Source organism: Anarhichas minor, unplaced genomic scaffold, assembly GCF_050575085.1.
Source record: "Anarhichas minor isolate MPS153535 unplaced genomic scaffold, ASM5057508v1 ptg000090l, whole genome shotgun sequence".
In the NCBI taxonomy this organism is placed as follows: domain Eukaryota; kingdom Metazoa; phylum Chordata; class Actinopteri; order Perciformes; family Anarhichadidae; genus Anarhichas; species Anarhichas minor.
Genome location: NW_027466536.1, coordinates 2,452,753 through 2,470,552, shown reverse-complemented (window position 1 = coordinate 2,470,552; position 17,800 = coordinate 2,452,753). Strand labels below are relative to the sequence as shown.

General features: G+C 42.4%; 1 protein-coding gene across 2 annotated transcripts in view; it reads right to left on the bottom strand.

Annotated features, from left to right (window-relative positions):
* Positions 1-17,800, bottom strand: part of cdh13 (cadherin 13, H-cadherin (heart)) — a 171,427-nt gene that overhangs the window by 133,757 nt on the left and 19,870 nt on the right. For both annotated transcript variants that reach the window (XM_076082241.1, XM_076082240.1), the window contains exon 2: positions 16,597-16,741. In XM_076082241.1, coding sequence (XP_075938356.1) covers positions 16,597-16,741 — 145 coding nt within the window. The remainder of the gene's footprint in view (positions 1-16,596; positions 16,742-17,800) is intronic.

Sequence of the window (17,800 nt, the reverse complement as noted above, 5' to 3'; positions counted from 1 at the left end):
TGAGTAGAAAAGTAAAGATTACAGAGTTCAGCAGGAGGACACATCCCTGAGGACACAATTATGATGTGCTTACTAAGGAGGAAGGCAAAAGAGGTCAGCAGTGAGAGAGCCGACCTCTGTCACAATCATTATAACATGTTCATTGTTGCGGTCACTATTTTACAAGTGGATCTATTGTAGTTTTTCATATGTAATATCACAATATTTAAATGTATGACGTATTGGAGGCACCACATGGCAAAATGTCCCCAATACGTTTATAATAACATAAACAGTACAGAGGAAGATGACCAAGGGCAGCTATCGAAATACACAGATTATCTAAAAATGTTAGATATGTACACTATTATATAGCTTTTAACAGAAAGACAAGCTGCGCACCATATATTAAACTGTACATTACAGTGCAGTACATGTGACTAATTACTAACATTGAAATAAACCATGGACAGAAAAAATGAAGTCACCTGAAGAATACACAAAAACATACAAGAGAGTCCAGTTAGACCCCATTGGTGAACTACTTTACTTCTTTCTTTTCTTCTCCCATAAAGACTATAGTAGGAATACTTTGTCACTGAGTATAAAATGCATTTAAACAGCTACTACAAGACGACAAGACTAAGAATACATTAAGGCACAGCAGTGCTTTGGGTTAAATGCTAATGCTAGCATGCTAACATGCGCACAATGACAATGCTAACATGCTGATGCAATGCATGTGTAATCCTTACAGAGTTTGCCGTCTTAGCTTAGCGTGTTATCATGCTAACATTTGAAAAGTGAAAGGGGGTCACGAAAGTCAGGAGGATTCATCCTCATGGGACCATGAATGTGACAACATTTCATGGCGATTCATCCAACAGTTGTTGTGATATGTCAATCGGGACCAAAGTGCTGGACCGACCGCTCAACACAGACAGACTGACAGATCGACGTTGCTGTGTTGACAGTCACGATGCTAGAATGGCTCAAAACTACTGTGCAGGCAAGATGTTTTTTCCATGGATGTTAATATGCATTTTGCTCACAGCAACTGTTCCAAAAGCAACCAATACAAGCATATTTTACATTTGGGGAAATATGGTTTAAATGTTTTAGCAGTCAGATTGCACAGTTGTGTCTATTATTTTCTGCATCAAATGCAAGTGTATTATTAAATGCGAGTTTATATCAAATATACAGTTCTTCCCAGCACCAGTCATTTATCATCTTTGTTTTCCTGTATTGCGGATGCATTGTTTTTTATAAGGACAACTTTATTGTGAGAGCACAAAGGTAGTACACATTTTGAATTAAAATGTCTGGATCCAGGATGATATGAAATGGGTTATTTGTTTTATTACATCCACTGTCAGATAAGAGATACTACAAAAAAAGTAAGAAAAACACTATCTATGATCTTTACCTGTCAATAATCATACATAAAATATGCTGGGTTCACTGGAGTTGCCGTTTCAACCAATTACTGTCCAAGTCTTCCGGGAATCAATTTAGATGCCGAAATTACTTCAGTGTTCAGAACCATAAAAGCATTCATGGAGGCAATTAGACGGTCCTCTGTTGTGTGTCTAGAACATAAATACTGCACAGTCTTCCCTCATGGGACTAAACAAACCAGTGCATTTCTTGATAAATGAATGCAGAAAAAGGCATTTTTATAAAGCTTCAGGGAAATATGACTCTGACAGCATTCTATTTTTATCAAGCGCTATATGTTTTATTTTCATCTCTAAACCATTTTTCAAGCTGTCAGAGAGAAAATAGAAATAAATGAAGAGAAGACACACACCCAAATCCATCTCGCCATCACTTCGCATGGCTACACCCATCTCAAACCTCTCATCAATACAGTCATCCCTCTGCAGCAGTTGTCTTTCACATTGTCCCATTCCTATTGATTTCTGGCCAGGTTTTCATTACTCAGTGATAAAATGTCATATGAAACACGAATGCTTTAAGGTGACGTACGCCATGTGCTATGATACTGAAGATTTGACAATTCCATTACTGTTCGGCATGTGTTTTGACAAGATTGGTGACCACATGATCAAAGCACACCGCAGCGATGACAGGTAATTCCTGACTGATGGATACATCTTTTTGCCCTACAGAGTTGATTACAGCAGAAACTGCTCAGCAGGCCGCCGCCTTGTTCTCGTGTGTGAACTTTGTCATCTCTGCTTGTCTGACAATCTCAGATCAATACTCTATCAAAGAGTGTTTAGCCTTCAGCTGATCTGTTGCTTCATCGGTGCGAAAGCCAAGAAACCGAGCGTTGGACTACATGCCGCCATCTAAAAAAACGAGACGGGCCTGTTGCAGAAGAGGAGAGACGAAGGGAGAGCTGCTAGTCAGAGGAGATACTCGGTGACCGCGTACAGTATACAGCTCACACACAGCGGGCGGCACTAGTATTAAGTGGGAGACGGTGCGGAGGGAGAGCCACAGACTGACAAGAGGATACTGTCTGTTCAATTCCATTAGTATGCTGTGCCCAGAGCAGTGTTTTGATGAAATAATTGAAATGCCATACTGCTGAGAAAAAAAATAAGGATGAAGCTCTTTGTGAGGAAGTTGGTAAAACACTCCTACTTTAGTTTAAACACCAGAATATCATCGCTTTGGTTCAGTCAGGGTGATGAATATATGTAATTATAAGCTTAATTGGAATACGAATACTGACATTTCTACATTCAATTAAAAGACAGAACTTTAAGTCCTAATTTACTTATCCTTAGATATGTCCTGAACAAGCTATCAATACGCTGTTCTTATATTTTCCATTTGCTAAGGCTTCAGTCTTGCAGTAATTATCAACAATATGGTGAAAGATGAGAAAGACAAGAGGATATCAAATTGAGATATGCGGTAATGATCGGGAGTGATCATTACCATGACTTAGGCCATCTGGATATTCTATTAGTGAAACTGTTTGGAGCACTTACCTAGGATCAGTTTCAGTTTTGTGGGTATGGTGGATTAAATTATGGAGGATGCACTTTCTCATTGATATACTCTGCTCTGTGAGGGTTGATAACAACATATCTGGTGACGTTAGACTAAATCTCTGGTCTATACAACAACAAGACTACGAGTCTGCGGTCATCCTCGCAATTCTGAGGATGTAATCAGCAGTGCGCAGAAATGCTTTGATCTCATTGCTACCAGCTACACTTTAGCTGTATCCTCTTTCTTTGCCCATTGTTGGATTAGCCAGGAGTTAGGCTGTGTTGTCACTGCCAAGATGATGAGCTTCACAACGGCTCTTCAGAAACCTATTGGCGAAGTCACAGAGACTACTTTCATATCTTATACAGTCTGTGGTCTGGACCAAAGTACTGAAATAACTGGTCTGACCAACCAACTGGAAAAAAACAAAAGGTGGGAATAGTGTACAGAAAAGACTTTAACTTAAGTAAATACCAACTTGATTTAACTCAGATTGATGAAGCCCATAGTAGCTTCATCTTAACCGGAGAATACATTTTCAAACTGAAAAAGCACTTTGGATTTCAGTAAATCTTAGTTTTAATTTGTGTCCAAAAGAGATCTTCAAGGTCATTACAGTAGGAACAATTAGAATGGCCCGTCGAATGACTAAAAATTGTTTCTGTACATTGTTTATGAAATACACACATTATAGACTTGAAAGAATGTGAGCCTATCCTTCACTTGCACTGAGTAAAGTGCTGTAAACGGCTGCCAACTTTACATCTCATAATTCACTGTCTGCTCTCCTCGGAAACCTTTTTCTATCAGAAAAGGTTATTAAAGAGAAGATTTTTGAGGTGCTGGCTCCCGATAGAGAAGGGCTACGATGGCAGGGATCAGTCTTGTGAAACAAAGAGGGGAGATAACATAAATTGGAGAACCTGGAGTGCTATGGGGGTTTCCGAAGGGGCAACGGCTGTCTTTTCTCGTCAGGGAGGGGGAGAGGAAACTGGGCGATGGGGAGAGATTGGTTTGTCTGGTTGGACTCAGAGGGTTTTGAGAGTGTGTGTGTGTGTGAGTGAGAAGAGCAGGTCCCTGCCGAACCGGAGAGAGGGACAGATAATCAAGCCAGAGTTGATGTGGGACTTTGTGTAGGGGCGAAGGAGAATAGAAACTCTTTAATAGATTAGCGGCACTCAAGTACTGGAACGGCCACCAGGGAAGCCAAGAGTTGAGCCATTGTCACACCTTGAATTCCCAATCCCCTTTACACCTTCATACAAATATAGCTTCGGGGCTTCACATTCTGCTTTTGGACAAGTCTCTCTGAAATTAGGAATAAATTCTCATCTACATAACTCTCATGCAGGACAAGGAGAAGAGAGAGGGAGGGAGGGAAAGAAGAGTGACAGAAGGCTCAGAGAGAGAGAGAGAGATGGATGTTGACGCTGTTTAGCTTTGGAATGACAGAGGCAACCACATAATGCCCGCAAGGGAGCAAAATAATTTACTCCAAACCACAGAAATGTATTGAAATAAAGTCCTATTCACATTTATTCAGATCAAATCACTGTTGAAAATAAAGCCCATTTAGAATGCAGTTTTTTCCTCTCAGTGGTGCAATGCATATTGCTCCCTATGGTAATTCAAAAGAAGATAGCTCAGTTAAGAAGGCTGAGGAAAATCAATGATGCCTTACTGGTGGAAAGAGACCAGATGCATATAGATGAGTGAGTTTCTCACTGGATTGGAGTTTGCATTTGTATCCACTGGCCATACAGACTGAGATCACACTGCATCGCTATGTTTAGAATGCAAATGTGTACACTTTCAATCACTTATCATTCAGCATACAATCTTTAAATTGCAAATGTCACATGTATATCACCCCATCATTTTCAGTGTGGACCCTGCTACTCACCGAGACTAAACACGAGTCACCAAGTAATTAAAGGAAAATAAAAGTTGACCTGGTGGGCTTATTGCTTCGCTGAACCAAATGGCATCATGTACATACACATCCATAAGAGAAAGCGGGCTGACTAATTTATCCTAACACAACAATATCCCAGAGTTAATTGGGCGGCAGCCTCAGATACCTTGGACATGCATTGTCCAGGCTTCCTCAGTCTGACAAGCTGATAATGAGGCATTGTCGGACAGCAGGTCACCTGGTGGGGTGTGAGACTGACTGTTCTCCCGCTAACAAAGGGGGAGAGAAAGAGGGGAAGGTAGAGCCAGAGACAATAATGGGACAAGCGGCCACCATCATGCTACAAATTACCTGCCAGTTTTGGTGTAATCTCTCAGCGGAATCATTATCTATCTCCTGGATCAATCTGTGTCTTGCTTTCTCTCCACCCACAAACTACCGTTGGCACCCCACCGGCCCTCTGCCTCAACTTCTTCTACTAGCCTTTTCCAAATTCACCAAAAGGTACTACCTACGCTAGCAATTAGCTTTAGATGTGGTTCACCTATTATTTTCAACGGCATGCTGGCACGGTCCTACCCGCAGCAGCAGCAGAAGAGTACGCATGTGCTTTGAGAGGGAGCGGGGACGAACAACCGGACGGCTTGATGGGTGCAGTACTGACAATGCTGTAACTGTATGCAGGGTAAAGGTGCAGGCAAGTGATGAATGGTTTTGACGAATGGTTCCCAATAAGCAGTTCAGGAAACAATATGCGTTTCATAGGCCCCGTTTTCATGATGGCATATTGGGTTTTGGTGATTTTTATTTTATTTGCCGACATTTTTGTTGTTGCTTTTTTCGTTTTTGTGAAGGTGACTGTGTCAGTGTGGGAGGAGCACCAGAGTGTGTGTCAGTTCCAATCAACTGCATTTTATGTGTCAAGGATGACTGAGGTTTATTTTTGTGCCTCGGGACAGTTTTTGGCAGATGTTGGAATCCTGTTGTTTTTTTTCAGATTTAACAACAGTAATAACAATAATGTTGGCTCTGTTCCAAATATGCGTCCCAGTAAGCCATGTCAGTGAGCCAGCATGCACAAAACCAAGACCCTGAAACTAGCTCACCTCAATGGAGCAGAGCCATCATTTACTCAATGCTATCAATTACTTGCTTTTTATTCTATGGCAAGTGAAAATGTCTGCTGTAAAAAAAGGCCTGTTGGAAACATTTACTATATCATGATATAAAACAGCATGTGATGTGATAGAGGTTGTATTCATTATGCCCACCCCTGAGATGTATTTATCCAGCCTGTATGTGTGTGTGTTTGTGTGTGAGAGCAGAGAGCAGAGCAGAACAGCAGACCAGATCCATCCCTCTCTCCCTTCACAGCAGGAATTCGGGCCTTAATTACCTCTGATATAAACACAAATTAGTCTGGAACACAAACAGAGACTCGGCTATGAGGAATATCTTCATTTATACCCCATCATGTCCAATTACACAAGATATATCACCTATATGCTAGGTTTAACTTGTCTGCATGGAGTTTGCAGAGGAAAGATAAACATAAATTACCAAAAACACGACAGTCTTAACACAGTCATTTTACGGCGGCATACCATTCCATCGCTAAAAGTTGGATCAAACGATTTTCTGTCAGCGACTCAATGACAATATGCATGACTTTCACTGATGTTACTGTTATGTTAATGTTGCCACAGTGACTCCCTAATGACTTTCAAAACAAATGAAAGTCTCTGCCCTCTGACAAAAAGTATAACACATGGTTGACACAGTCTATGAAGCCACGCCTAGGCATGGATGAGGAATGACTTCATCTTTTGATTAAGTATTACAATTAAATAGTAGTTCAGACAGCTTCACCTGCCCCGAAGTGAAATGTATACATTCCCTCCAAAAGTTCATATAATGTAATAATCATGTAATAATAATAATAATAATAATAAACATGTAATAATCCCAACAATCTACAAGAACTACACCTGTGTATGGAAAAATAATTCATCATTCAGTGGAAATATATGGGATTTGTTCATAATAAGAAAAATATATAACTAGAAAGGTGCAATCAGAAGTAGTGTTGGTAGTATATAGCATCACTAGAAAGGATCTAAATAACCCGCCGTTAAAAACACCAAATGTTATTTGTACCGGTACTTTAAGAATGAGTTTTTAAAAAAGGGTTTAAAATAAGAGCCTTATTTATGAGTTTAGTCGAACATGTGAGTGGGTAGTGTACTAATTAAATAATGAAATCATTCCCATAAAGCACAGACCTCTGCAAAGGAGTTGTATTGAGTCTCATAAAACGCTGCTAATAAGTGATATTTGGTTGCAATTAAAAAGTTTAACTGTAAAAGAAACAGCATAAACTCACGTGTAGGGGACATCAGATCACTGCTGACCATGTAAAAGCTTTAATAAAACTGGACCTTGATCTAATTATCTACAATAATCCAAATAGTAATGTTACAATTGTATTCATTGTTAAGAAAACACCTGCATGAATGACCAGCACAAACTACAATTGTATTGAGCATGAAAATAAGAAGCATATATGACATTAACTGTAAGTCTGGCACTGAAGTTCAAACCCATGTTTGCCTGCACATTACTGGTTAACTAAAGTAGACTCAACACAAACGACTCAGTGATTCTCTTTGTCTGTTCTCTACTGAGTGCGTTTTTCTAGTTTCCTATTTAGATATAAAAAGGACAATTAACGAGAACAGGCTCACTTAAAAGTAGTTATTTGCATTGACATTAGGCTTTCAAACGGAAAACTAAATATTAAAGTATTGACACACAACAGATGCCAGCGGAAACAACAACCACCCTGTTGAGGCAGCCCTCCCTTCCAGCTATGTGCAGCAGAGAGAAAAGGGAGAAAGGATTTCATGTATAATGAAATCCCAAAGCTGTACACTGAGACCAGGGGTGTTATCAGGCACAACTCAACCGCCAGCCTTTCTTCGCTTGCAGCACTGACATCAGGACGAGCAGGGCAGATGATGCATACATGGCGGTCACAATCCAGTTAAGAATGAAGTCCTGGTAAACACAGTCCTGGTGTTTAGGATGTTCAGCTTCATATTCAGATCATACATCAGACGTGAAGCCCTGGAGGGGATGATGTCTGAGAAATGGCCGGGATAACCAGTGAGAACATCAAGGCATGTCAGAGCTTCACTGGGATATCGGGTTTTGGCCACAACCTTCACCTGGCTGTAGACAAGGCTATAGGCCTGGACCTTTGGAAATATTTTACTGTCTGACAGTGAAGGTTGGTAACAGCACTCTTTCATGAAAAAATATAATAAGAACAGACTTCACAGCTAGATAAGCAAGTAGAACCGAATGTCCTTAACTCAGCCCAAGATCAAAGACACTTTTGTTACCATGGAGGAAGAGGTGAAGGCAATAGTTTAGCAGAAATCTCATGAAGCTCCACAATGACCAAAGAGGTCCAGGTCCAAGCAGCAGAGCAGCAGCAACAGGAAGCCTGCTGTCCAATATCAAGCTGGCAGAGGGTGGGGACCAACTTATACGTGCATTATTGTGTTGCACACAAATGATAGTGCCTGTGGAAGAACCACGCATCCACCCTGCCAACTCTTGCACATTGTGCCAGACAGAACCTGTGCATTCCAACATCAAGCTGTGCTTCAACACATCAGGCATTGTCTGTGGCCCATAGACGGGCTGACAGAGGAGCATATTGACATGCTTGTTTTCCTGGCTAAGAACCATACGACGGCCAAAGAACCATTCAAAAATTGAGTCAGAGAGAAAATTAGTGAGAAAGTGCACCTAGAGAGTGTGACTGTTCCTCACCATAGGACTGTGGGGAGGTCATCGCCTTTTTCTAGCGTCTTTCAGTCATTAGTGTGCCCACGCTGGCTGTGATTCTTACTAAAAAGAGGCTAGTTAAGCAAAAGTACAATACGTTTGTTAGCAAAACACTCAACTGTGTTATCACCAGCGGCCCCTACCAGCTGGGGTCGGCTTGAAGTAAGTAGGCAGTTGATGGCAGTACAAGACCGGCAACAAAATGTGTTTTGAGAAATGAGTATGAGTCAACGGAACCACCAGAGGTCCATGGGCATGCAGCCATAACTGGCTGCCCAAAATACTATGCAGTGTACTGCAGTAAAAAGTGAGATTAGCTGTGGACAGCCAAATGAGGTGCACAATCATTAATGGATGCCCACACACATGCACACATGTGAGCGATCGCATGATTCCCCTACCTTATCCTTCAGATAAAAACACTGATGTCATTGCAAGTGTGAGGAATTATCCAGAGTGAGGAATTATCCAGCACTAGCGCTGCTAGTGCTGGATATTATGTGTCACAGTGTGTTTACTTGTAGGAGTTTTAACCAAGGAGTGTGGTTGAGTGTCTGTGTGAGGGGGTTGAGGAATGTGTTGGAAGCGGGGGGGGGGTTGGGGGGGGTTGGAAGAAAGTGGCTGGGTGAGGTGTCTGATTAGAACAACAGGTCAGGGGCCAAGGAGTGGCTTATTGGACTTCAGCCAATCATTGAGCTGATCGAGATGTAATGTGAGACATTTCAGAGACTTTGGGGGGGAAAAGGAGATGTGAATCCCCGGAGATGCTCAGACCTCCTTCGCACCATGGTGCAGACACACCAATCTGTCGTGTGGTGAGAACGGGGCCTAATATTTCATGGAATATTATGTTTGTTTTGTAATTCATAGTGTGATTCAGTTTGCAATTGTTTTGGCTTCTGTTAAATATTAAATACTTTTGATTTTGACCTGGACCAAGCTGTTTCCAGCAATGCTTGCTCATGGAAGAAAGAGTGCGAGGGGGTGGGGGCTTCTTTTTCTCCTCTGTGGGCTTCTTTTTCTCCTCTGTTTGAGAAATTTTGAACATAACACAAGTACAACCCGAACTTGGTGTGAAGAAATTATGATAGGTCAAAATCAGACAACCCCAGTGCGGCAAAAGTAAGTCAGTCAAGTCAAGTCAACAGTTATGAAAAGTTGGTCGACCGGGCAAAGATGGAGAGAGTAGCGAAACAGCAAATATGGGGGAGTAGGATGGTGTCTACACAAAGCCAAAGGGAATGCAGGGCATGAAGGGAAAAGAGAATGAGAGAGATGACGAGCAATGGAGAGAAAAAAGAAAAAGAAAATGAAGAGAGGAGGAAACAGAAGATGGAGAGGGCATGCCAGGAGACTCGGGCTTTGGCTGCCTTTGTTATCAGTTTGCACAGAAATGTCAGAGCACTGTGGCATCCCCCCCCCCCCCCTAGAGCTTCCCCTGCTGCCCAACTGCTACTGTGTAACACAAACACACACACACACACACACACACACACACACATCTGCAAATCACACGTATACGCCCACGTACATAGACAAATTGTGAAGAGCGCATGTACATTATTAACTTGAAATAACTTGTTTTAAAGAAGACAGTTGGAGCCAAAGGTTAAAAATGTTCCAGCACAAAAAAAAAGTAACACAGAACGAATAAAGAAAAAATATATTTTTGTTTAAGAATAAAAATGAATAAATAAATGTATCAGTAAAAAACTCTTGAATTTGTTCAATAAATGCTCAAATTAAAAGCTTAAACAACATCATAAACACATACGAATATCTAATGACACATTTTGTTATGGTGAAAGGCATGTCAAAAGATCAAAGATGAACAATTAATTATGCTGATCGCTCAATAAAAGTTGTCCTCTTAGACCTTTGAGATATTCACAGACTAATTCCACTGGCCCATCCATGTGGTAATAAAGAAAGTTGAACTTTAACTACAACAACATTAGCTGTAAGAAAGAAAAAAACAATTCCACACAGGGACTTGTAAAAGAAAAACAAGTTGTTTTCCTGTTTCCCTGGGAGGGCGGTTGTAAGGGGAGCTTTTGTTTTCCTCTGGCGTGCAACCCTTCCAGACGGTCTGACTCCTTTGCAAAGCCGGCAGCTGTTCTCAGTGAAAAAGTTCTAAAAACCGTTCTGTACACGACCTGCTCAGCACCAAGCAGCAGACAGACAGTCAGTCACTAGCTGGTAAACATTAGTGGAGCATATCGCTGCTACAGAGACAACAATTCTCCCTCAGGAGTTGGTGGAAAGTAAGACGGGAATACAGAGCTCAAGAGACTGAATAGTGGACTTTTACTCGTCAGGTGGATAGAAACATGACTCCAAATGAATGATAATGTTCTGTAACTACTCAAAGTGCAACCTCTCCTTATCAACTAGAAGATGAACTCTTGTTACCACCCGCTAAGGCAGTTGTACTGATGTCATGAATGACTACAACAACCAGGAACATTGTTGACAACGAGGATGGGGGGGGGGGGGTCTGACTGTCTTTCTTCCTCATTCAAAACAATCCTTTCAAAAATATACTACTACCGACCACCTATGGGGAGCTGACAGGCTGTTAAATACAATTTGCATGATTGACAGAGAGATAGACAGACAGATCACTGAAGCTGAGCTGACATGTTGGCTAAGTAGACGATTCAGTGCGGAGATTTTGCAGGCATGTGCAAGAAACACATCTTTAGAGCCGCACGCTTCATCTTATCTCTGAGCTCAATCAGATCTGGCATCCATGACAACCAAAGTACCAAGAAGCTGTCATATCACACCATACTGAAAACACATCCAAACTTCACTTCACTTTGTTTTCGCTCGCCTTGGTTTATTCAACCCGGCCATGATCCACTCAGCATCAAAAAATTACAAATAAAACCAAATTCAATTCTATCGCGTCGAGCAAGAAGGTCTCTGGGGGATGATATCGGATAACCCAGTAATGTAAAATGAGTTTCTTTTAAATGTATTGGCGCTGAGCTTGCAGAACTCAGAGTTAACTTGTCTGCTAAACAGAGTTCAGGCTGAAAGCAACTATGATGATTCAGGTGTTTTGTGGGAGTCTGGCCCTCATATCAATAAGAGATTTTCCTGCTGGGAATTACATTTTTCTAATTCGCTCCCAGTGGGCTCATTTTCTATGTAAGCGTGTTGAGGTTGCATGTGCAGTCTGCCGGCGAGTGTGCAGGCAAGTCAAAACGTAGACAATTATAGTAAAAGCAGTAACACGCTGTCTAGGTCAGGATTCAGAAGAGTCCAATAAATCACTTTGTGTGTTTGTTTGTTTTTTTCGTGACAATTGGATTCCACCATTTAATCCCTGTTAGTTCAGGACCAAAAGAAATGAAATGCACTTTTAGTTTGACTGCATTATTCTAACAAGATTCAATAGTGTGAGTTTGTCAGCTTATTATCTCGGTCTGCATATAGCCAGTAATGGCAAGTTGCTTACCTAATGTATACCATCGCATAAGCAATGTCTGTACTAGCAATTCACAACACAAGTTCAGCATGAAGTTGACAACTGCTCAAAACGTCTCTATGGGAAGCTGTGTGTGTGTGTGTGTGTGTGTCTTTCCTCTGCCAGCCTGTTGACTGATCCCTCTTATCTGTGAAGCTCTGTTGGTGATTAAGGTTTTTGTCTGTTGGCTTTTTGTGCTAATGATGTGAGAACAAACAGTGAGACGCATCACAGAATCGGCAGTGCATAGCTTTTCATTTCCCCCTCTTGTTTTACTGTCTGTGCTTTCTACCTCCAACCATCTGACTAGGATCCACGTTCAACATATTTCTCCAAACAATCTGTGCGCTCCAACATGTTTGCTCTTAAGACTCTTGACAGGTAGACCTGCAGGGCTCTCTTTTTTTCCACTGAATCAGTGGAACCCAATTCAAGGTGAACAGCAGGAGCACGCAGGCGGAAGCGACTGCGTTTTGCTAATTTCGTCATTAGCGCCGTGTGGTGCGACTGTGTCAGTTGGAAACATTGTGGGACTCAGAGAGGAATACATGTAAGTGGTTGTGGTAGGTAAAGGCCCTTACTGTGACGAATAAATGACACAACATTTAGAATTATTTTTTGCTTCAAAACTATTTATACTGACAGCAATGCATAACAGTTGCTGCACTTTTTCAGTAAAAGGCTCAAATAGATTTGTGCAGGCAGAGGACCGACTGTTGGGATCCTCTTGACCCAGAGCAGCATCTTGCAATCTGTCTGAGGTTAACTGTTGTATAGCATACGCAGTGTAATGTATATGTCTAGGCTTTTAAAGATCTTTTTAAATCCAGATCTATTGTCCAGTGGAGGAATGCATTCAGCAATAAGAGCCAAACTGAACCTGGCAGTGAAAACCTGGCAGTGAACAACGGATGTGACCGCCTCCACAATTTCCCCCCCCAGGCCTCATGTCGTATATAACCATTGTATGGTGGATGACAGTCATTCACACCACAGCTACGTAGATAGAATAAAAAAAAATTATATTTTTAAATGAATTTACCCGGCTTTAATGACCGACTACGCAATGAGCTTGTATAAAGGTTTCAGTTGGTGAGCTCAACTTTCCTGAAATAGAAACGCTGTACATTCAAGCAGCAACTATTTATATTTTAGGCCAGCGAGGGCACGACTGTCACCGTGATAGCAACAGCGATAGCAGTGACAACAGCTCAGAGAGCAAAGAAAAGAAGCTACTGTGACAAAGTGACAGAGGCATCTAAAAGAACATTGAAATTTACAGCAGAAGCCAGAGGTGAAGGGTCTTCTCGAATGCTCTGCCAGCTCTGCCTCAAAATGATTCATTCTCAAACACTTGACCATGAGATGGGGAGGAAAGGTAGTGCAGAGCCTCCAACTATAGTCCATAAAGGAGCAATCTGTCTCTACATATCGATCATTAGAACCAGATAACTGTCGCAAAACTCTCAATTGGTAATATAATCGCTATTTTGCTTTCCAATTCCTCCAAATGCCATAAAATCTGTAGTCGTTTGAGACACAGTGCAGGGAAGTAAAAGGAAGATAGTCGCCGTTACTTTAAATTGTGTCACAGACTGGAAGAATTTTAGAATAAAAGTTGTCTTGGCAAGTCATTAAAAAAAAAAAAAAAAGCTTTTTAATGCAGAGTTCTGGTTGTTTCCATCACTGTTTAGACCAATTGTATATCCAGCTCTGAAAATTGGTGACTAGCTTCCTGCTGCAGTGGGGCTCTTTAAGTTATTCATAGGCATATCCATAATCTGTAGCCAAATCATTTTAGTAATTCAAATGAATCCTCCAGTAAAGCAACATTCGGTATTACAAAGCAGTAACAGTAGTGACATCACACACTTGCTGAGGGTGCCTTGTTGAAATGACAATTTGCAATCACACCCGCCAATTGTCACTGTTAAACGGATAACGACTGGATTCAGATTCAAAGATCCTGTCTGCCTCATTAGAATATTGTCACGTACACAACTTCATCTGAACACACACGGGGAGATATATATATATATGTCTGCAGATTACGCTTAAATGCAGCTTCACGAACGGTAAGCATTACAATGGTAATTCAAACCATCAAGTGTCAGCGCTACATCACTTCAAGGCGCTGGCGCAGCAGAGAGGGGAAAGGTAAAGACGCGTGTGTAATAGGTATGATATGAGGGTGTTTACAGCTACTGTGAGCATAGCATCTTCAATTTGTTCTGATGTTGCAAGACGTATGAAACGTCTCAGTACGAAAGAAAGAGAAACATGCTGTGTTGCTATCAGCCCCCTCACGGCAGCGCTCCTACAAAGGATGTATATTTATATAAAATAATAATTGCGAGCAAATGTTGAGGAGATTTTTTAAACTTCCAAACGGTATCAAATTTAGTCACATTTTCGGTTGACGTTTGTAAGCACAGCATTCAAAATGAGCCCTTCTTCTCCGACTCAACGAGCGAGCGAGAGAGGGCAAGAGAGGGCAAGAGAGGCGAGCGAGAGAGAGGGCAAGAGAGGGCGAGAGAGGGCAAGAGAGGGCAAGAGAGGCGAGCGAGAGAGAGGGCGAGAGAGGCGAGAGAGAGAGAGAGGGCAAGAGAGGGAGAGGCGAGAGAGAGAGAGAGGGCAAGAGAGGGCGAGAGAGAGGGCGAGAGAGAGAGGGAGAGGCGAGAGAGAGAGAGGGCAAAAGAGGGAGAGGCGAGAGAGAGAGAGAGGGCAAGAGAGGGAGAGGCGAGAGAGAGAGAGAGGGCAAGAGAGGACGAGAGAGAGGGCGAGAGAGAGAGGGAGAGGCGAGAGAGAGAGGGCAAGAGAGGGCGAGAGAGAGAGAGGGCGAGAGAGAGAGGGAGAGGGAGAGAGAGAGAGAGCAGCGAGGTCGAGCAAGCTAGAGAGTGAATGGAGGTGGGAGACTGACCATCTGGTGACCTGGTGCGGTCTGAACAACTTAGAGCTCAACGCTCTAAAGACAGTGGAGATGGTTGTGGATTTCAGGAAGAACATAGCCCCACCAGCCCCCGTCACTGTGTGTGACTCCCCCGTCAACGCGGTGGAGTCCTTCCGCTTCCTGGGCTCCATCATATCCCAGGATCTCAAGTGGGAGCTGAACATCACCACCATCACCAAGAAGGCTCAGCAGAGGATGTACTTCCTGAGGCAGCTGAAGAAATTCAACCTGCCAAAGACAATGATGGTGCACTTCTACACAGCCATCGTTGAGTCCATCCTCTGCTCCTCCATCACGGTCTGGTACGCTGCAGCCACTGCCAAGGACAAGGGCAGACTGCAGCGCATCATTCGCTCTGCCGAGAGGGTGATTGGCTGCAATCTACCGTCCCTCCAGGACCTGTTTGCTTCAAGGACCCTGAAGCGACCAAGAAAGATTGTAGCCGACCCCTCTCACCCTGGAAATGATCTGTTCGTGCCCCTTTCATCTGGCAGGAGTCTGCGGTCCATCAGAACCAAGACCTCACGCCACACAAACAGTTTCTTCCCGTCCGCAGTCGGGCTCATTAACAAAGCCCGGGTCCCCCACTGACTCTGTCATCCCCAGGACATTTCCTTCTGGGCTCTCCCCTGCACATCCCTGTCTCTTTATTTAAACACACTCGTCACTTTTAACATTTCACTTACACTTCACTTGTTTTACAGTCCTGTTATCTGTTTTGTTGTGCACTTTATTTTATATTTTATTGTAAATTTGAATATGTTTCTATTTCTTGCACTGTGTTTAATATTATTGTTTATTGTTAAATGTTACGCACCACCCGCCACGACAAATTCCTTGTAGGTGCAAACTTCCTTGGCAATAAACAGTTCTGATTCTGATTCTGAAGAGAGAGGGACCAGCTTTAGTGAGTACAAAGCTGTGAATCAGAACAATAAAAATGTATTTCCTGATAATTTCACAGCGATTACTTTCTAAAGCACAAATAAACACATCCACACCTCCTCGCAAACTTGACACTGGAAATATACACACACACACACACACACACACACAGAAGCACAGTGACAAAGCAGCGGTGGTCGACCTGGGAATGAGAAAGGGCTGCACACCCTGCTGATTGGCCCGGGGGGGGGGGGGTGGTAATTGTTGCATTATAAGCCTTTAAGACAAAATGTTGTCACATAAAATAAAGTATTTGTTAACACGTGATATGTTTTTTTTGTCGTGAAATTATTTAAATTTCAAGGCATGTGCATTTGACTCCCATCACCACAACAACACACACACACACACATATGGCGACATCGTCACAACAACCACATCCAACCGAAGATCAGAGACGTCTCGAGCGTCGCAGTCACGGTGTGTGTGTGATATTGCTCTCCAACTGAATCCAATAAAAGCCCAGCTCTCTCCAGAGTCCTTCAGTATAACAATGTCACCTACCCGGAGGGGATCCCTCGAGCACCTCTCCTGTGTGGCGCGTCTCTCTGAAGATGGGCCGGTTGTCATTCTGGTCGATGACAGTGATCACTAGCGTGGCCGGTCCCTCGACAAGGTTTCCAGCGAAGTCTGTGGTTGAAACTTCCAGCTGTGTGGATACAAAGATAAAGGAGTTCATTTTTCAGAGATGAAGATGGTGTAACTCTCATTTACATAAAACTGTAGGTGGGTGACGTTCACAATCTGTGCTGTTCTGCTTCTTGCTACAAAAAAAAAACATCCTGTCGCTTTTCCTATGAAAAGACAGCCACAGTTAAAAACAGATGTAATAGTCTCTTCAAACATCACTGCATCTCAAAGGACAATGACGCTTAATAGCTGAATTTTCCACACATCTTAAGACAGATTGTTGCAATTATTTCGTCTTTGCTGCTAGTGGCGGGCAATTTTCCTGGATTACAATAATTATTTGTTCCTTTATGGGTATCAAGTGTCTGAGCATTGAGTATAAAGTACCTTAACCTTTGCTGTTAAATTCCAACAAGGGTCGTTCTAATACCGGTCATCATTCAACCTCAAACATCCATGAAAGGTTTCTCTGCATTTGGTTTGTTTATTTACATTCAAACGTGATCTAATCGTGTCCTTGCATGTGTAAAACTCTCCAGACAAGACTCTTTTCAGGCACTTTTAAAGACATACAGATAAAACCTTTCAGTCGAGCAGGTTAGGATTACTCATCCCCTCATCACCTCCTCTCTACCTCCATCGACCCACATCACATATTTATGCATTCGGCTTCTCCCTACTCTGCACTTTTGCTCGCCGGTTCACCTAGGGGACCTTTGCCAACTTAACAGAGTACAGTCGGAAATATGCACAATATGAATTCGGCGAGAAAGCAGCTTTCAATCCAGAGTGTAAGACTCTGTCCTGTTTAGTCAGCCTACCTCAATACTAAATAGACACTACTAAAGCCTGGCCTACTAATAGACACTTACTACTTACTTCACTAAGTAGTTTAAGTATATAAAGATAAAATATGCTCTCTGTATCTACTGACTCTCACCAGCTGTATTGTTGTTCAGTTGTTATGTATAATAATAGTAACTCCGGTATTGTGCTGGCACAACCGTTTGAGGTTCAGCACAACTTCAACAGATACATCTCTTCTGCGCTCCCTCTTCCTGTTGGCAAGCTCCAGTCT